General features: G+C 41.2%; 1 protein-coding gene across 1 annotated transcript in view; it reads right to left on the minus strand.

Moving 5' to 3' along the window:
• Nucleotides 1-18,099, minus strand: part of oprl1 (opiate receptor-like 1) — a 110,379-nt gene extending 92,280 nt beyond the window's left edge. The window contains exon 1 of the mRNA XM_078255913.1: nt 17,885-18,099. Coding sequence (XP_078112039.1) covers nt 17,885-18,093 — 209 coding nt within the window. The 5' untranslated portion in view covers nt 18,094-18,099. The remainder of the gene's footprint in view (nt 1-17,884) is intronic.
• Between the last annotated feature and the right edge of the window lie 3,581 nt (nt 18,100-21,680).

Below are 21,680 nucleotides of genomic sequence, written 5' to 3' on the forward strand. Positions count from 1 at the left end.
TTAACCATGGCATTGAAGGTTTGAAAATAACCAAGCAATGGACACCAGCAATGATGAGGAAACATGAGTTTGAATGGATTTTGAAAATTAAAGCATGTAAACATGTTAAAACCCCAAACAGAAGTATGAACATGAAACCGAGCATGATATGTGTTTCCTTTAAGAAATGCCCTAAAGCTAAAACTTACAATCATGAGTAATCATACTACCTCATCCTTCGCCCCTGCCTTTACATTTGGATTGGGCATCGAGAATCAGTTCCAACTTGGAATTGTTTAAAAAATTACAATTCCAATGGAAACAGTTTTTTCATTGGAATCGTTTTATTTGGTTTTCAAATCCAATCACTGGTCCCAAGTTTAATACGCGCAAGTTTCGGTTTCCGTAGCGACCACCGTACTTCAAGGCTGTAAATCACCATTGAATCAAAATTAAATTTTCAACTCCACCCCTCAAATAATACGAATCGAGAATCGATAAGAACCAGAATCAAAAGGAAGAACCGGAATCAGAATTAAAGTTCAGAGTTAAAATCTAAACGATGCCCAACCCTACATACTCTCATGCATCTATTGTAATGTGTTGATGTATTTTTATTGTATAATATATTGTGTTGTCCTCTTTGCTGAAGCCTCGTATTGATAACTTTATTGAAAAGTTTAGGTCAATTTGTGATAGCCTGCCCAGATGAACATTTTCTCATTCACTCTGGCACATTTACGTTGAGGTGGAGACTAAAGCCCAGTCCAGACCAAAGATTCCAGACGAGCTGAGTGTAAACTTGCAACTACTTGCAAAGCTAAGGTGATCTTAAGCCAAGATAAAAGTAGGGCTGAACGATTAATCGCATTTGTAATAATATCGCGATATGTTAAAACGCGATTTCCTAATCGCAAAGGCTGTGATTTGGTCACGTGACTCGCGAGAGCAAAGCAGTCTGCACTCCACAGAGAAAGCATCAACTTGGTAAGCTAACGCTACGCCGTAACTTGACCTGTTGTACAATGGCCTCCGACTTGACAAAAACTTTAGTCCCAAATAGGAACAGTATGTCACTTGTGTGGGACTATTTTGGTTTAAAAAAAATAGAAGATGATGCGCAGCTTCAGGTGTTGTGCAAAATCAAAAAAGTCTTGCTAACGTTGCTACCTCACGGGGTAACACTACAAACCTGTATCAGCACACACAAAAAAACACAAAGCCATCTACGACAGTTGCATGGCTAAAATTCTGAACACCAGTTTGTCAAGTAAGCAAAATACCACCCGACAGGCATCACTCACCAAAATGTTTGAAAGCATAACGTTAACTCCATATGAACGTACTTTAAAACGGAACGAGGAAATTACTCAAGCAGTAACGGAGTTTATCGCCAAAGACATGATGCCCCTTAGTACGGTCACCAAGCCTGGGTTCACGGCTACACCAGAGGGAATATAGTGACTTGCACTCGCTCGTCATATAAACCAGCAAAAGTGGATATGCTGGTTTTCCTAGCAAAAAAATCTGTGAGCTACTGAGAACCACACAGTAATAATAATAATAATAATAACTTATTTATATAGCGCCTTTCATGAAACCATATGAGGGTTTCTGCCACGGAGTCAGAGAGTGATGGCCGGAGTCTGGAGATGTTTTTAAAATGAATAAAGGCGGATTTGGTGAGAGCATGAAGTACAAGACCGGAGCTGGATCAGAGCGGGAGTTGCTAATGGTGAGAAATTGCTGCCTGTGTGATCAGGATCACTATGGCTGGTAGTGCCATACTGATGGCACTTTAGTCTGCGTTGTGTGTTGCTCTTACTGACTAGAGATAATTATGATTAATATTTATATATATATATATAATATTTATTAATGTTCAGACAGTGATTACATTTAACTTTGAGTTACCTAAATATTTTCAAAGAGGTACAGGCAGATATTTCTCTCCTTATTTTCTGCATTTTTGTTTAGTTACTGACTGGAGATCAGTTTTATATATATATATATATTAGAGATGCACCGATTACAACTTTCTAGGCCGATTCTAATCTAGTAAAGTTCAGTGACAGTGTTTAAAAAGTGCAATCCACATGTTTACATATGTTTATTACAATAAATAATAATCTAAATAATACTAAGTGCGGTAAAGCCACATATTTGTTTTTATATTTCTGCAATCTGCACTTTAGTTTGTGTGATTTGTTTCCGACTTTCATATGAATGTTTACACCAGGCGGTCAGTGCTCACTACTGTGATTAAAGCAGTTAAATAAAATATGTCATTCATATAAATTCATGCATCACCTAATTTAATCATCACATACAGGCCTGGGCTCCAGGAAAGAACAGTTTGTTTAATCTATCTAATATTGTGTTGTTCATACTATACAATGATTTATTGCTTGTCTTTGTTGAATAATACAGAAGACAAAGAGCTTAAAAAATAATCGCGTATTAAAAAGCAGTTGCAATATTGGTGAAAATAATCGCAATTAGATTATTTTCCAAAATCGTTCAGCCCTAGATAAAAGGTCTGACTTTAGGAATACTCTTCTTTCTTTTAACACCATAGAACAGCAAAAACATACACAAGAACACACACACCAAACGCCTTACTGACACGCATATAAACAATATATCAACATTTATGGAATATTTTCTGATAATGAGCAAACCACTGAGAAAATAAAACAAGTTGTACCTTCAATAATGTTCCCTCTATTTCTGTAATACAGGATACAGTACCGTCTACTTCCTTTGTAGCAAAATCCACTTTGTTTCCATTTTTCCATCTGAGGATTCAATTGAAAAAAAAACAACCTCCAGCAACATTCAGATTGCTTTTGACAACATACAGGAGTCAATCAGTATAGATTGAATCACGGTGAGGTTGTGCTAACTTCAGATCATTTCCAGATAGACAAATAGGTGTGGATTTAAATTGTGGAGATATGTCAAATCAGCAAACTTGTTTATTTCTGTTGTCATTTTCAACCATAACTTGACATCTCTGCAGTACTTATTTTCTGCCCTGTGTTTCTTTGCTCTGATAAATCAAATCTAGCGTTAGGAACAGCAACATGTCACCGCTGGTCGGGCTGACTGCTAGTTTGGGTGGTGTTATTTTCTTTAGTCTGTGGACCAATAGGTACATTAGTTGTCCAAGCTAACGTCAGTCAAAGTGCTGACATCATTTTAGATGAAGGAGATGCAACACGTTCTCACGCTCATCTCGTAAAATATGGACGCTTGGTCAGGTGCCTTTGTCGTTCTTATTGATGCTAAAAGTCTCCTTTAGCGATTTAAGTAAACGCACTTGGTCGGGACTTTTGCCGTCCCTTTAGAACTATAAGTAAACGCGCTTGGTCGGGACTATTGCTGTCCCTTTAGCGCTATAAGTAAACTTTTTAGTTGTTGTCGTAGAGCTTGGTTTTGTCGATTTAAATGTCTGTCTTCACACTTTATATATTTATGTACATGAATCAATATGACAAACTTGAAAAATATGTAAAATGTCCCTTTTTGACACCCAGTGTCTCCCTGATTTGTATTTTGTCCTAACACCCACTACACTGAAGCACTGAGAAAGACTCAAAAGCCATTCAGAGCGCTGTCATAGTTAGACACTTTACATGTCATTTTTAATTGCAAAAGCACAACGTGCATGTCAAAACACTCCTCCAGAGCTGTACTTTAGAGGCAATGTTTCAAAAATGGTGTTTAAACACTAACAGATTAGACAAAATCAAACAGGGACATCTTTAAAAAGTTGACCACTGTTTCTTGGATAAAAGATGCAAGTTATGCAAGTCTTTTTGTTATTATTGGTTGCCAACGCTCACCCTCCTGTCCACTCATATTTATAATCCACATGAATCCCAATTGATATGTTTGTATAAAATTCAAGCTAAGCATGGCTGTCACTTAACCACTTCTGGGCCATTTCACTCCTTTAGGAACCTTCCTAAGCAAAAAATTTGTCTGAAATCACTCCCTACTCACTATATAGTGAGTTCGCCATTTTGAAGTGCTGTCCAAATGTGTAGTGAGAATATATTTTACCCTATATAGTGGACTTAAAGTATCCCACCATGCATCGTGAAAAGTAGTGGCCATCAATGGTCACTCAACCAAGCCCTATATCCCATCATGCATTGCGCTGAAGGAAAAAGAAAAACGGACGAGAGGAGAGAAAGCAGGGTGACATCAACTGTTGTAAACATGCAAGGAAAAAGTTTGTTTTACCAGTTTATGTAGCCTAATACATTTTGTGAATTGAATGTGTTAGGCTATTACGGCACAAATCAGGGAAAGACATGGGGTGCAATTTCCAAAGAGCTATAAAAGCTGTTCATAAAGAATTTTATTGGGAATTATTATTGATGCAAGTATTTGTTTTTCCTTATGATGGCAGGAAAATGATGTGTGCACATGAGCAGAGCAGCAAGTACCTCTTACGACAAGTATTTAAGTTGGGAAAATACGCACAATATAATATGTATTTATCGCAAAAATGCATGTCGGTATTTATTACGGATGTTCCACCGTCCAACGTTGATCTGACACGTTTTAATCGTGCAACAGCATTGCCATAAATAACGGCACCAAAAACATGCCCTGAGTAGTGTCCGAAAGTTTTGTTTTTTTTCCAAACTCCCTATATAGGGAGTAGTGAATGAGTGGGTGATTTTGGACAAAGCCAAGGACTATTCGACCGTAGCCTATGGCTGCATCTCATGGCCCTTATTTGATAGCTCCTCGACTCCTCGTTCCTCGGCTGAACATCATCTGGTGGATTTCTGAGGACTATGGTTAACTGCTCCTCAGATCTCTGCAGGGTAAATCCAGACAGCTAGCTAGACTATCTGTCCAATCTGAGTTTGTTCTGTTGCACGACTAAAACAACTTTTGAACGTACACGTTCCACCAAAACAAGTTCCTTCCTGAGGCTATTTTGCAGAGGCACCGTTGCTCCGTCCGGTGCATAGCACTGCCCAAGACGATTGTGATTGGTTTAAAGAAATGCCAATAAACCAGAGCACGTTTTTCTCCCATAATGGAATGCTGTGTGGACTAGCCAGACCTTCCTCCGCAACGCTGTGGAGGAAGGTCCTTTGTCCTTTTCACTTTTTATCAAACACCCCGATATTTGCTCACACAGTTGCTCAGGGTTTGCACTGATGATTCAACAGGCCTTGGAAATGCTCCAACTATGGTTCACCTAACATTGTCTATGCAGAGAGAGATTCCCTAGAGCCTGTTTGTTCCAATGCCTGTTGGGACAAAATGTCCGACACCTTAGATACCGCAAATGTGTGTGTTTTGTTGCTTCAAGGAATGATGGCATTTTCAGATCTCAGAACTGAAGCTAAGGCCTGATGATGTCCCAAAATGTGTAACATGGATTGGTGTGTTGTTATGGAAACACAACCCTTTCCATACAAAAATCCTTCCAAGCAGCACTTTTTTTTCCCTCAAATCCCCCTGCTCCCTGTAAACACAGCTTCAGCCTGCCATCCTCTCTTCTCTCTGTCTCCGGGCTGCTCTGTGCAGGGGCGGAGCTAGAAGGGGGGTACAGGGTGGAACTGCCCCCCTCCCAATCCATCGGGCTAGAGTGCTGTCAATCTGACAACTGTGATTTCCATTGGATCAGAGTACTATATATCTTCCCAGCCCTCGTCACATGACCAATGAATGTTTCCATGGTGACTATCCAAAATTCTTATACCATGGGACCAGCACTGGAATTGTTTTTCTAAAAAGTGGCAGACTGAGCCTATAGAATATGTGTATTGTAATTGTATAGGCTACAAATTGTTTAAAATGATAACAAGTGAAATTAAAAATGAGTGTGATGTTTTATTTAGCATGATGGTTCCCTCTCCCTGTGGTCCACCTTGTTTTGTTGCACGTAGCACTAAACAGTTGCTCGTAGAAATCCCTGGTCTTGGTTCTTGTTATTGCTATGAGCCAAAAATTACACCTGCATCCCTGTATCTCTGCTGCCGAATTCTCTACTGCTCTCTGACAGCACTGATGGCTAAAAAACACACAGAGCTCGCAGCGCTGTCAGGAAAAGTGCTTGAGCACACCAAGAAAACGGAAAGCAAAAAGACGCTGAGAGAGGAATTTCCTCGACAAACACAAAACCCTCAATTAATGCTGCTTGATGGCTTTTCCTTCGTGGCTTTTATCGTTTTTGTTCATAAAAAAAGAGGTGGATTGAACAGCTGTCTGCCACTTTTACTTTCCATCTGCTGTTAACTCCATTTAAACAATGATTTACGGCTGCTCCATCAACAATACTATAGTACAATACTATATACAATACAATAGTCGTTTTTTCTTCTCCTTTTCTAAAAAGTCAACCTAACTTAGAAGAGTGTTGAGCAAATCTCAAAGCATACACAGCGTGTATCTGTGTGATGATGTGTAGGTGCATGTATGGTTGGTGTTTGTGCACCCATTCATTGTGTACCGTATTTACAATGTGTGAAGTATGCATGGATGTACTGCTTTTGTTGATTAACCAGAGCCTGTGTGAGAACAAAGCTTAAATTAAACAACTTGATGCATCCATTTAGACCAAATGATTGTTTATCTTAATGATTTTCGTATTAAAAAAAATAGACAGATAGCTTTATTGTCTGTCCCAAGCAGTGACAGAAATGTCCTTCGACAAGGCACATTAACAGCACACATTTGAAACAAACACACATTGAAAACATACAAGACACTTTGCAGTGTCTATTTCATGTTATTTAGAGTAGTTATTGCAGTAGGGATGAAAGATGATTTTGTACCGTCTGTACGGAGTGGTCGGCAAGTCAACGCACATTCTGTTGTTGTTAGTGTCACAGTTCAGCTGTTTATTAAAGGGCAAAATGCAGAAATAAATCAATAAACACCAAACAAAAGTTTTCTATAGCAAGTCGTTATGCGGATAGTGTGTTTATGCGGTTGAAAATGGTTTGCTCTTCCGCTGCACCTGAACACCTGTTCACCTGCCCTAAATCAAAGGTGTCACCACGCCTCCAGATCATATCATCCTATCAGATTCCTCATCATATCAATTATCACAATAATAGCAATGATGAGCGAAATAACAAAATGTAAACACAAGACATTCCCATTCATTCTGTCACACAACAGAAAAATACCAACCTGTTCTCACTCCGAACTGTAAAATACGGACGCTTGGGCATTGGCTATAAGCGTCAGATAGAACGCAAAAATACCATCAGTATGTGTGTAGAATGCACTGGGCAGAGCAGCAGCTACGCCCGAAATTCCGCGTAGGGAGGGTGGTTGATGTGGTGGGTGGGTCAAACAACACAGGACTTTCACCCAGGAGACTGGGGTTCATGTCCCGCGTGTGACATTTCCTGAACCCAACTGTCCCATTCTTATTTTCCTAAATCTAACTGTCCCGTTCTTGTCCCGCGTGTCACGTAAATGCACCTTTTATAAGCCCACCCACAAACTTTTTTCCAAAAACTAACTGCGTCAAAAGTGACGCCAACAGTCCTGACCCAGCGCGTTTAGATATAAAGCGTGGTTAGATATGACATTAAAAGAGACTTTTAGCGTCAATAACAACGCCAAAGGCACCTGACCAAGTGTCCGTATTTTAAGAGATGGGAGTGAAAATGCATGATGTCTAAGCATGATTATAAATGAAATAAGGCAACACCGTCTGCCTGATGGAAGTAACTGGAAAGAGTTATTGAGGGGGTGAGAGGGGTCCTCTGTAATGTACTGTTGGTGTTGTATCCCTTGATTTCTTTTTTAAACGAGTGACCTGGTTTAAACTGTGTTTTACCCGGAATTCGGGTTGCCAAGCATCAAAAAGTTCCTGATGCCAGAGTACGACGTTCAGCTCATTTTACAGTAAACGGGATCCTCTAATGTTACACAAGGACGGCTCAGAATACTTACGCATACGTATCATTTCCACTGATAGTGGGGGAAGAGAAAGATGGAGAGAAAATGCAAAACAGCTGGTGACGATGGTGTATAGATGAGCTAGAATCCATTGATGAAACAGTAATACAAGTTTAATGGATAGGTTTGGATTTTGTCAAAACTGTCATAACACAGCACCCACAAGACAAATTGTGGTTGCTGTTATTGTTCCTCCAGGCTCTGAATGTTTAGCTGAAACTTAAACTGAGGCTCCAGCTGTCTCACTCAAGTGGACATATATTCTCATCCTGGCAGTCATGTAAAGGTTTACTGCTGGTGTTGTGTCCCAGTAACAACTACCCAGTCTAGTCTCCTAGGTATTACGTTCATATTGGACAATTCTACTCCATGCAATTTCCACCCAGTGCCAAAATGCCTTTATTTAGACTTTATATAGAGCGACAGACAGTAAGGGTGTAGGTAGTCTATATCGACGTTTCATTTGCAGGATTGTTCAGGTGCCGCCGGAAATTCCGCCGGATGTTCCTCATTTTTCGGCCGAATGTCCGTCACCTTCTGCTTTCTTTGTGTTGGCATTCTAAACCCCGGTGGATTGATGAGGACTATGGTTAACTGCTCCTCAGATTGCTGCAGGGTAAATCCAGACAGCTCTATATAGAGAGTTTGGCCAACTCAAATCATGGGCGCCATATTGGATACCAATGTCAGATGACTCTACAGTGTAACCCTAAGGGGCAAATATACTATCTTGAAATACATCGCTTATTTTCACCATAAACAGGCATATACATGTTATTATCAATGTTTGTCAATATGTAAAAGGCCCTTAAAAAAATATTCCAGTGTATATTTACCTTCGTAACTGGGCCTCTAAAAAATGCCCATTGTAGTGAGTGACCACGTCGCCTAATAAGTCTCTGAGCAGTGTTTACCTTTCTGTCCGCTAGCATACGTACAGGCTAACTATAGCCAGTTAGCTTTGTATGTAACGAAACAAAAACCCACCCATCTTGTAGGAGCGAAGCTTAATATTTCATTCAATAAAATTATGGTACAAAAGGAGCACTAATGCCACAGGTCTTATGTTGACAACGTGGACACAGATATAGGAAACTCCGAAGGCAGTCGTAATATTTACCTAGCAGGCTAGGCTAACGCTGTTGCACTAACATTAGCAAACGTCGGCGTAGCGTTAGCTAGCTGTATAAACTTGTGAAAAGCCAAACAACATCCCCGTCCAAGCTGTGTTTCACTTTCCCTTCAATATTGTTATAAACATAATAAAGACACCTGGACTAGGTCGAGACCAAAAGCCATATAACTATGGCAAGATCACAAGCATTTAGGTACATGGAGTGCTAGCGAAAGAGCTAACGCTAGCATAGCTAACTTCAAACTTCATTCATTTCTAAAGCATTGTTAGAACATTTTTTACAGCATGGTACACATTAACGATGGTATTTGTCATTTTTTTAATAATTTATTACATTTTTCCACTATTCCCTGTACTATGTCAATGGGAATCAGATGAATGTTGGTATCCAACATGGAGTCCACAAAACATGTGACCACCTTGGAACCAATCGCATAACAGGATAGCTCAAAACATTTGATTCCCTAGTTGGCCAAACTCTCTATATATACGGACTAGCCAGACCCTCCTCTGGCAATGTGAAACTAGGGTGTAGGGGATTCCATGATCGATGGGACTGTAGGGAGTCTGACATTCATAAAAATACAGATGGAAGTTTGTGTCCCATTACAAACCAATAACTAATGTTAGCTTTTTGTTAACTGTAACCACAATCTTTCCATACTGGTTATCGTAACCATATTTTAGCCATAGTTTATTTGTCATGAATCCCGCTGTCTGAGTCTATTTTCTGCCTGAGTTGCCGGTATTCTGTCCTGGAGTCAGTTTTTCCTGAGTTTCCTGACACCTGCATCTCATCAGCTACCTGCACACCTGGTCCTGATCCTCACCTCTCCACTTCTTAAGCTCTGACCTGACATCCATTCCCTGCCGGATCATTAGCCATGAACAGTATGTTGTGCCTGCGTATCAGCCTCAGTTTACTAATAGTTAGTTTTGCTCTTCTGTTATTTTTGCTCGTTGTGAACTTACCTTCGTTTCCTCTGTCTGCAGTTACTCTCCCGGGATATTCACTCCACCTCTGCCTGCTCATCTGTAGCTTCAGAAACAACATTGGATCTGCTCATTCCCTCCCACCTACTCACCTCCATTGCCTGCTCCGTCACCTGGATTCTCCTGCTTCCACATTTAAGTGTCTTAATAAATACTCACCTTTATTCAACTCACCTTGTCCTGGTCTGCTTCTGGGTTCCGCTCTAGTGAAACGTGACATTATTAGCCATTACCATGATCTTTCCAAAACAACAGCGTAGTTGTACATTGTAGAAGGAACTCCTTTTGAATTGTTGTCACTGAACAGTGAAACCCTAATTTAATTTAATCCAGGGTTTTGTTGAAACACTATCAATGTTCTTGTCAGGCTGGTTAGGGTTGGACTTCTCAGCAAGGAAGTACCGTCTGTCTGGGAATTTAAAGAGTGTTGGATGGTAGGCACTTAATTTGACTCAGACGGCTGAAGCTTCATATTAGCTTCATATGGAGTCAGAGATAAGAAAGCCGTTCTTGGTTCTCACTGGACTGTTCTGTGTATCTGTTGTCTGCTGCCACCAACACTTAGTGTATGTTGTATTGATGTATCTTCCCTCTTGCTCGTTTTCCCTTTGAATTTCTGATTTCCTTTATCTGTAACAGGGAGGAGTCCAGTTGATATAATCCTTGTGGGCAACCTGACACGTGAGCAGCACAAGCCTGCCTTTGTCTTCGGTTCTTTCCTCCATCTGATGTAGCTATGCCACAAGGGAGTCATTTTACAGTAATCAATAATTACAGTGCGAGTTTGTTTTTGTGGGTTGGATGATACATCTTTCCATCTGGCTATCAGAGTGACTCAATTGTCTGAGCTGTGACTGTGAAGAATTGCAGAGGCAAAGTGTAAAAAACAAAATAAAGTTTGTGAGATATAAACTTAGTAAGAAACATTCCAATACTTGTAGAAAAAAGCATGTAGTATTACATCCCCCCCCAGATTTCCAAATCTGCTTCTTTACCGAGCGAACAAAGCTTTCAGAGCGGTATCAGCTCTCACACAGGAATCACAATGGACAGTCTAAAAGATTGTTGCAGCTAAGATTGCATCTTTTTTATTCCCCCTCATTCTTGTTCCTTGTCAAAACCTGGGGCCTGCATTACCCACAAAGCAACTCCCCAGAGTTTTAAGTTTTTAAACAACCGATGTGCCCTCAACTCAATGTTTGTCAATATGTAAAAGGCCCTTAAAAAAATATTCCAGTGTATATTTACCTTCGTAACTGGGCCTCTAAAAAATGCCCATTGTAGTGAGTGACCACGTCGCCTAATAAGTCTCTGAGCAGTGTTTACCTTTCTGTCCGCTAGCATACGTACAGGCTAACTATAGCCAGTTAGCTTTGTATGTAACGAAACAAAAACCCACCCATCTTGTAGGAGCGAAGCTTAATATTTCATTCAATAAAATTATGGTACAAAAGGAGCACTAATGCCACAGGTCTTATGTTGACAACGTGGACACAGATATAGGAAACTCCGAAGGCAGTCGTAATATTTACCTAGCAGGCTAGGCTAACGCTGTTGCACTAACATTAGCAAACGTCGGCGTAGCGTTAGCTAGCTGTATAAACTTGTGAAAAGCCAAACAACATCCCCGTCCAAGCTGTGTTTCACTTTCCCTTCAATATTGTTATAAACATAATAAAGACACCTGGACTAGGTCGAGACCAAAAGCCATATAACTATGGCAAGATCACAAGCATTTAGGTACATGGAGTGCTAGCGAAAGAGCTAACGCTAGCATAGCTAACTTCAAACTTCATTCATTTCTAAAGCATTGTTAGAACATTTTTTACAGCATGGTACACATTAACGATGGTATTTGTCATTTTTTTAATAAATTATTACATTTTTTCCACTATTCCCCTGCACTATGTCAATGGGAATCAGATGAATGTTGGTATCCAACATGGAGTCCACAAAACATGTGACCACCTTGGAACCAATCGCATAACAGGATAGCTCAAAACATTTGATTCCCTAGTTGGCCAAACTCTCTATATATACGGACTAGCCAGACCCTCCTCTGGCAATGTGAAACTAGGGTGTAGGGGATTCCATGATCGATGGGACTGTAGGGAGTCTGACATTCATAAAAATACAGATGGAAGTTTGTGTCCCATTACAAACCAATAACTAATGTTAGCTTTTTGTTAACTGTAACCACAATCTTTCCATACTGGTTATCGTAACCATATTTTAGCCATAGTTTATTTGTCATGAATCCCGCTGTCTGAGTCTATTTTCTGCCTGAGTTGCCGGTATTCTGTCCTGGAGTCAGTTTTCCTGAGTTTCCTGACACATGCGTCTCATCAGCTACCTGCACACCTGGTCCTGATCCTCACCTCTCCACTTCTTAAGCTCTGACCTGACATCCATTCCCTGCCGGATCATTAGCCATGAACAGTATGTTGTGCCTGCGTATCAGCCTCAGTTTACTAATAGTTAGTTTTGCTCTTCTGTTATTTTTGCTCGTTGTGAACTTACCTTCGTTTCCTCTGTCTGCAGTTACTCTCCCGGGATATTCACTCCTGCTCATCTGTAGCTTCAGAAACAACATTGGATCTGCTCATTCCCTCCCACCCGACTCACCTCCATTGCCTGCTCCGTCACCTGGATTCTCCTGCTTCCACATTTAAGTGTCTTAATAAATACTCACCTTTATTCAACTCACCTTGTCCTGGTCTGCTTCTGGGTTCCGCTCTAGTGAAACGTGACATTATTAGCCATTACCATGATCTTTCCAAAAACAACAGCGTAGTTGTACATTGTAGAAGGAACTCCTTTGAATTGTTGTCACTGAACAGTGAAACCCTAATTTAATTTAATCCAGGGTTTTGTTGAAACACTATCAATGTTCTTGTCAGGCTGGTTAGGGTTGGACTTCTCAGCAAGGAAGTACCGTCTGTCTGGGAATTTAAAGAGTGTTGGATGGTAGGCACTTAATTTGACTCAGACGGCTGAAGCTTCATATTAGCTTCATATGGAGTCAGAGATAAGAAAGCCGTTCTTGGTTCTCACTGGACTGTTCTGTGTATCTGTTGTCTGCTGCCACCAACACTTAGTGTATGTTGTATTGATGTATCTTCCCTCTTGCTCGTTTTCCCTTTGAATTTCTGATTTCCTTTATCTGTAACAGGGAGGAGTCCAGTTGATATAATCCTTGTGGGCAACCTGACACGTGAGCAGCACAAGCCTGCCTTTGTCTTCGGTTCTTTCCTCCATCTGATGTAGCTATGCCACAAGGGAGTCATTTTACAGTAATCAATAATTACAGTGCGAGTTTGTTTTTGTGGGTTGGATGATACATCTTTCCATCTGGCTATCAGAGTGACTCAATTGTCTGAGCTGTGACTGTGAAGAATTGCAGAGGCAAAGTGTAAAAAACAAAATAAAGTTTGTGAGATATAAACTTAGTAAGAAACATTCCAATACTTGTAGAAAAAAGCATGTAGTATTACATCCCCCCCCCCAGATTTCCAAATCTGCTTCTTTACCGAGCGAACAAAGCTTTCAGAGCGGTATCAGCTCTCACACAGGAATCACAATGGACAGTCTAAAAGATTGTTGCAGCTAAGATTGCATCTTTTTTATTCCCCTCATTCTTGTTCCTTGTCAAAACCTGGGGCCTGCATTACCCACAAAGCAACTCCCCAGAGTTTTAAGTTTTTAAACAACCGATGTGCCCTCAACTGATGTCACTTGAGGTCATTTTTTTTAAACCACAAAAAGCTTTTTTTTCCCACATACGCAGTATTACTTCCAAAGACCTGTAAACAGACAATGTGTACAATCGTTCCCTTTTCACGGATCTATAAGCCAATGTTGACGGGTCTCTACGCCTGCAAGTTTGTTAGTTTCCATTTGCTTCACCCTGCCGGCCAAATAAAGATGGTGGCAGGAAACAGTTTTAAACCCAAACTACAAAATGTATAGCATCCCGTCTCTGGGCAGAAGACCGTAACCGGTGGAGTTTTACAGTTTTGCCTTTCATGTTATGTGAACACAGTAGTAGTAAAATGTAAGTGTGTCTGTGTGTGGGTAGGTGTTTGTGTAAGTTAAATGTCACCTCTTCCCATATGCTTTAAAATAATGACTCAGAATTTTCTTAGCTGTGGTTATTTCTTAATAAAACAAACTTAATTTAGCCTACCTGTTTCTTATTTTCTTTCTCTCTCTGCAGTCTCTAAAGTGAGTTGATCAGGCAGCCCACTGTTATGAGACATGAGCTCTGAACCATATAGATTGTATATAAAGATGGACAATGCAGTAGTGATCGGGCGGTGCACCCTTTATCTACAACTACCTACTGGATTCTTCTTGTGGCTAGCATCTGTGAATATTTCAGATTTAAATTTTGCTCACACAATGAACCTTCTGATCACCACCAATTTGTGGCTGTTCAGAAAGCAGTGGCATGTTATCTTGTTCTTTGGCCACCTTTTCTGCTCGACATGGGACTTTGCTCTAAACCCACCCTGATCTCACAGAATTCGTGAAATGAACACGGCCCCTTAACTCAAAATCTGTGGCAGTTTCACGGAATCGCCGAAAATTCGCGACGGGCCCACGGATCCGATGCCTATGTAAGTCAATGACAGGCATCATCCGTGGTCTACGCACAGATTCCCTGATCACAGCACGTTTCTTTCTGCCAGTCGGGCTGCCGCAGAGAAGCTGTATAGCTTCGCTATTATTGGTATTTTTAGCCCAATAACCGCTGTTTTAATCAACATTTATTCACCAGATCTTCTCATGGTTTATTTGCATTTCTTTTAATGTTATTATTTCGGTCTATTTCGGCCAGGGATTTTTTTTTAACATTATTACGGTGTATAACTTACTAGAACAAAACAGAGCAACATGTTGTTGCTGATGACTAAACCACTGACTGTATATATGTACATTGAAGCGATAATGTCGTTAAAGACCTGCTGATCGTTGTCTGATTCTCTGAAATGAATGCCCGCATTGCACTGTAGGAAATCGACTTTGCATGCGCACAGCTCGGATCATATCGTGTTCTGTCCTACAGCATACTGTAATATTTCACCGGTAATAAGACCAAAATAATATTATTAAAATAAAGAAATGTATACTATGATAACATCTAAATAAATGTTGCTAGATGTAGCGTTATAGTTTTTAAAAATATCAGATCCGTGGGCCCGCCACGGAATTTTCGGCGATTCCGTGAAACTGCCACAGATTTTGAGTTAAGGGGCCGTGTGAGCTGTGTGAGTGGAGACATCCACTGCATCTTTGCCGGTGGAGTAGAGGCTAATGAGGGCAGAGACCTGCGCTTTGCTGGGCCTCATTTGGTGATGGCAAGTGTGTCATCTTGTGTAATCCCTTTCATCCAACCTGACGCACTTGAAGGCATACTATGTAACTTTTCTCTCTTCGGTCCCCTCTACAGGTTATCTCATTGGAACTACAGCTCTGTATATATACAGGAACTGTAGTTCCAATGAGACAACCTGTAAGGGGACGGAAGCAGTGGGACGCACAAGCTGTAGTTCCAATGAGACAACCTGTAGGGGGGACCGAAGAGGGAAAAGTTACATAGAATGCCTTTAAATAACGGAGGCTGCCGCCTTCTGACACCGAGCGGTCGAGCAGTCATCTTTAGGGCAACAGCTGAAAGCTGACATCGTTGAGCAGGAAAGCCAGTTGACTACTGCGGTGTGTGTGAGTGAGTGTGTGTGTGTGTGCGTGTGTGCATGTGTTTTCAGTGTACTGTATGTGTTGGTGTGAATGCCAAAAGCATTAAAACAGATGGAATGATTCCGTGTGTGTGTGTGTGTGTGTGTGTGTGTGTGTGTTTTCAGTGTACTGTATTTATAGGTGCGAATGCCGAAAGCATTGAGACAGATGGAATGATTCTGTGTGTGTGTGTGTGTGTGTGTGTGTGTGTGTGTGTGTGTGACTCATATGTCTATCTGCAGAACTCCATGTAAATGTCAGTGAGAGAACAGAACAGGGATAACAGGGATAATAATTATCGATGGAGCTAATATGGAGACAGCATTCAAACACACACACTCACACACACACACACACACACACACACACACACGCACACACACACACACACACACACACACACACACACACACGCACACACACTCTCCTGGTTCAACATGATGTACATGAGCACACGCCGAGCCAACCGTGACTGCACGCATACACTAACTCACACAACAGCCAGGTGTTTAACAATGCAGATTTTTTAATCAAATCCACAGGGAATTTGTGCAAACACGCACACACGCACGCACACACACACACACACACACACACACACACACAGGTAGACACATGCTAAGGGTAGCTCATGTTTGAAATATCACCTTAAGTGGTCGCAGATTTAGTTTGAGGGAGCCAGATGCCCTCACATGCTGCAACTTTACTGATTACTAACTGACTCATTAGTCTAAACCGATGGCTTTGGCTTTTAACCCTAACCCTTAAAACAAAGCTATGGTGAGGTAAAGTAGGAAATCAGATGTCACAATATTTCTGACCAAATACATCGATGCCAGTATTGTGACTATATTGTAGGGTTGACTATTGGTGCTTTCACGTAATACTTACCGTATTTTTGGGCTATAAGTCGCACTTCTTTTTCATACTTTGGCTGGTCCTGCGACTTATAGTCAGGTGCGACTTATATATGAAAATATATATAATTTAACATGTTTTTAAATGTCATGCTTTTCATGCTGAAAACATTACTGTCTACAGCCAGCTAAGTTTGGAGTGATTGAGAAACTTGTGAGGGACTGGCGAAAAGGTTAGTCTTACTGCAATGAAGAAAACAAAGAAAGCTAGTCGCGCGCTGAAATCCAGATGGCCAGAGCTGGAGGAACGAGTCCACAGATGGGTGCTTGAACAACGTGCTGCTGGGAGAGGCTCGTCAACAGCGCAGTTACGTTACGTTAACATACCGGACACCTACCGTATTCAGCCCCTTGTTCTGTGTGCTATTGTGTAGTTTAATAACTTGCCTTTCCAGATTAAATTGGTTGTTCTTGGTCTTGGATTTTGTGAAATAAATTTCTAAATAAATGCGACTTATAGTCCAGTGCGACTTATATATGTTTTTTTCCTCTTCATGACGCATTTTTTGACTGATGCGACTTATACTCCGGAGCTACCCGGTATTTCTTATAGTCCGGAAAATAGGGTACCCTTATTTTATGATATTTTTTTTATAAATACTCCTCAGTAATGTGGATATAATGACGATTTTCTGCTGATTTTCAAAATGAACACAATTCACATTCAAAATTAAAATGAAAGTTTAAAAACAACAACCCTAAAGTCCACAGATTGTCATTCTGCATCACTGCTTAAAGCTTTAGTGGGTAACTTTTTGATATTAATGACCGTTCCTTACCTGCATTCTGGTGAATTTTTCTGCAATAATTTGTGCCTTTTCTGCATCAATTTATGGTGCAAATGTATTTATTTATGTAAAGGTAATTATTATTAGATATTAGATATATCCTCCCTGTAAATTACGTCTATGCAGGCCAGTCTTGCCTGGGCCCAGGACCAGATAATCTTCGCTTTTATGTAACTCAAATATTACATATTTTTTCCACAAATAGGCCTATTTTAATTTTTTTTTTTATTATTATTTTTATTAATTTAATTAATTAATTTAATGAGGGCCCAGTTCTGGGCCCCCTACCCTGGGCCCGGGTCAACAGACCCTTTTGTCCCCCCCTATTGGCGGGCGTGCGTCTATGCATGCCGCTCTAATGTTCAAACTGATGTTGCTCTTACCTAATGATGACATACATGACCAGGAAGTTGCCCACCAGGCCGATGACGCAGACGATCATGTAGACGACCACGATGGTGACCTTCACCCCCGTGGGGAGCAGCGTGTCCGTGTCGTTGTAGGCGCCACTGAAGTTGCTGTGGAAGAGCGAGTCGTTGTAGAACTGCAGGTGACTAAGCTCAGCCAGCAGGAAGTCGTCGGGGTACTCCATCTGGGACCCAGAGTCTTACACCCGTCTGACGGAGAGGAAAGGAAGTGTGGTTAGACAAATGTAAATGGACTGTATTTATATTGCGCTTTTCTTAAAACGATCGCTCAAAGCGCTTTAACATAGTACAGGAACCATTCACACACATTCATACACTGGTGGCCGAGGCCGCCGTACAAGGTGCTGCACCTGCTCATCAGATATCTTTGTGCTGGCGTTCTAAACTCCGGTGGATTTCTGAGGACTATGGTTAACTGCTCCTCAGATCTCTGCAGGGTAAATCCAGACAGCTAGCTAGACTATCTGTCCAATCTGAGTTTTCTGTTGCACGACTAAAACAACTTTTGAACGTACACCAAAACAAGTTTCTGAGGCTATTTTGCAGCGGCCCCATTGCTTCGTCCGGCACTTGGCCAAGACGATGTGATTGGTTTAAAGAAATGCCAACAAAGCAGAGCACGTTTTTCTCCAATCCCGGAATGCTAGCCAAACCTTCCTTTGCAGCGCTGTGGAGGATGGTCTGGCAATGCGAGGCAATTTCACACGGCTTCTTGCTTTGCTGAATGTAAACAAAGGTTGCTTTAAGCAGTGGTAGGGTGGATAAATAAATCGGGAAGGACAGATGGGGAAGAACAGGGAGAGGAGGGATAAAGGAAAGAAGAGAGGGAGCGGTACATAATATAAACAGGGAAGAAATGGATGACGATGGAAAGCACAAAGAGAGGAGGATCAAAAGACAGAAACGGAGGAAGGAAGAAGCTTGAGAAGAAATGAAATAGAGGAAAAGAGAAGAGAAATGGTGAGTAGACGGGGGGAAAGGAAGAAAAATGGATGGAGGAAACTGAGTATAACAGCAAAAAGGAGGAGAGGAAAAATAACAGCATCAAATTTACTATTACTATTAACACTCAACTTACAACTGAAACACCTAGCAAGAGGGACTTCTATTCAGTGTATTTGTATTGGGGAAATCATAGACTGTATATAGAACGGACCAACAGATCCCGTTGCTCTGGACGGAGACCAGTGAAGGATATTAGAAGCACTTTTCCAGTGATGGCTGAGCGTTACTGCGCAGCCTCCAACTGAACTCAAAGACGTAAATGTGACGTGAGCAACCTGTCTGAAAGTTGGAAGTCTTCTGGTAGCTGTGCCAAGAGAAATCTCAATCATTCCCAATCTTACAGAGACGGAGGGTGTAGGTATATGTAAGGAGATAACATGGACACAGGCTAATTATTGCTAACTAAAATGCTAGTTGACATTAGTAATTAAACTTAAACAGCGAATGTAATTCGAAACTGCCTGCGAGCTTCTCCTGTACTATACGCACTAAGTCGCATGGCTATGACACAATTGTTAGCCTATTTTTTACAAAAACGTCTACTACGGAGCCATAACGTGAGATACAAGGTAATGGAGCCTTTTATACATTGTCATGTTTCTTTAGAAATAAACAATGGACAAATAGAGTCTTTAAACGCTTCAGATGTAAAGTTATTCGCTGTCAAAGTGGCACCAAAATGAATGGCAGTCAATGGAATGCTAACGGGAGGTGATGGCTTGGTAGCATCATAATGGCGCCATAGGAGCTACGCATTCCGAGCATAGACAGTATATAAGAATGGATCAACAGATCCCGTTGCTCTGGATGGAGACCAGTGAAGGCCATTAGAAGCACTTTTCCGGTGAGCGCTGAGCATTACTGCGCAGCCTCCAACTGAGAGACGACGTAAAATGTGACGTGAGCAACCTGTCTGAAAGTTGGAAGTCTTCTGGTAGCTGTGCCAAGAGAAATCTCAATCATTCCCAATCTTGCAGAGACGGAGAGCGTAGGTATATGTAAGGAGATAACATGGACACAGGCTAATTATTGCTAACTAAAATGCTAGTTAACATTAGTAATTAAACGTAAACAGCTAATGTAAGTTGAAACTGCCTGCGAGCTTCTCCTGTACTATACGGTAATTCCTCTACTATGCGACAGTAAGTCGCGTGGTTATGACACAATCGTTAGCCTATTTTTACAAAAATGTCTACTACGGAGCCATAACATGAGGTACAAGGTAATGGAGCCTTTTATACATTGTCATGTTTCTTTAGAAATAAACAATGGACAAATGAAGTCTTTAAACGCTTCAAATGTAAAGTTATTCGCTGTCAAAGTGATGTCAAAATGAATGGCAGTCAATGGAATGCTAACATCGGGTGATCGCTTTGTAGCATCAAAATGGCGCCATAGGAGGTTCGAGCTCTGAAGCGAAGCTTACCCCCTTGGTTCCGAGGAGAAGCTTACCCCCTTGGGGTAAATAGATACAGACAGGCCGAGAGGCCCCCTGGAGGCCTGGAGGCTTAAATGTGGAATGTGGCATACTGTTGTTTAATAACAGACAGAAAATGAATTAGAGAGGACACAACTAACATTTTTGGATAAGCGTATGGACTTTTCTGGTAAAAACCTAAATAGTTTTTTATATATATATATATATATATATTTTTTAAGATTATTTTTTGGGCATTTTAGGCCTTTATTTGACAGGACAGATGAAGACATGAAAGGGGAGAGAGGGGTAATGACATGCAGCAAAGGGCCGCAGGTCGGAGTCAAACCCTGCACCGCTGCATCGAGGACTAAACCTCTATATATGTGCGCCCGCTCTACCAACTGGCTATCTGGGCGCACAATAGTTTTATATTTTTGTTAGTTAAATGTGCAATATAATATGGACAGCTAGTATTTAAAAGTGTTACTGCAGTACCAATTCAAAATACTGAGAGAGTCGTCTCCCCGCCCCCTCCTCCCCCAGACTTGAAGTTCATGGAGGTTGCCAGGCGGAGACCGCAGCATCCAACAATGTTGCTAGATACTTGTCTCACATAGCCAGACATTACTTCACAGCACAGCGGAGTAGCTAACGTTAGATGCTGGCTATATTAACAGTCATAGAAGCCCATACTCACGTGGAGCTGTGTATCCAACTGACAGGCACACTTTTTTGGCTTAGAATTACAGTAGGAACCGCTAAAAACCCCACAACCTCGCCGTCATCTCCACCCGACGGACAGACACACTTCCTCGGCTTAGAATTAGCTACGGTAGGAACCGCTAAAAAATAACACTATCTTGCTGTGTTCTCCACCCGACTGAACACACTTTATTGTCTTAGAATTATGGCAACAATCGCTAAACACACTGTAAACTCTTCTGTAAAAACACGGTCCTCTTCCGATTTACAGCCCCCCCTCTTGGCTTAAAATAACTCACCGTTGTCGGCTACGGCCGTTGAACAGGCTACACGTTGTAAATAGCCGTGGCCTGCTTGCTTGGTTCCCCAGTAACGTTAGCAGGGTTAGCATGGCGGTGTTAGCCAGGACCAGTCAGGATCCCTTTACTGGCTGTGTCTCAATCTGTTTTTTGAGAGTAACCAACTCGGGTACTCTAGCTATATAATTCGTGAGAACAAGAATTGTCCCTTGTAGCCGTGAAAAATTAGCCTGTTCAGGAGGAAATTAGCCAACTCTGCGTCCTTTTGGACTCTAAGCTGTCTCCATCTTTCAAATACATCTCTAATATTTACCCAGGGTTTGTT

The sequence above is a fragment of the Sander vitreus genome, chromosome 7, assembly GCF_031162955.1.
Source record: "Sander vitreus isolate 19-12246 chromosome 7, sanVit1, whole genome shotgun sequence".
Lineage (NCBI taxonomy): Eukaryota > Metazoa > Chordata > Actinopteri > Perciformes > Percidae > Sander > Sander vitreus.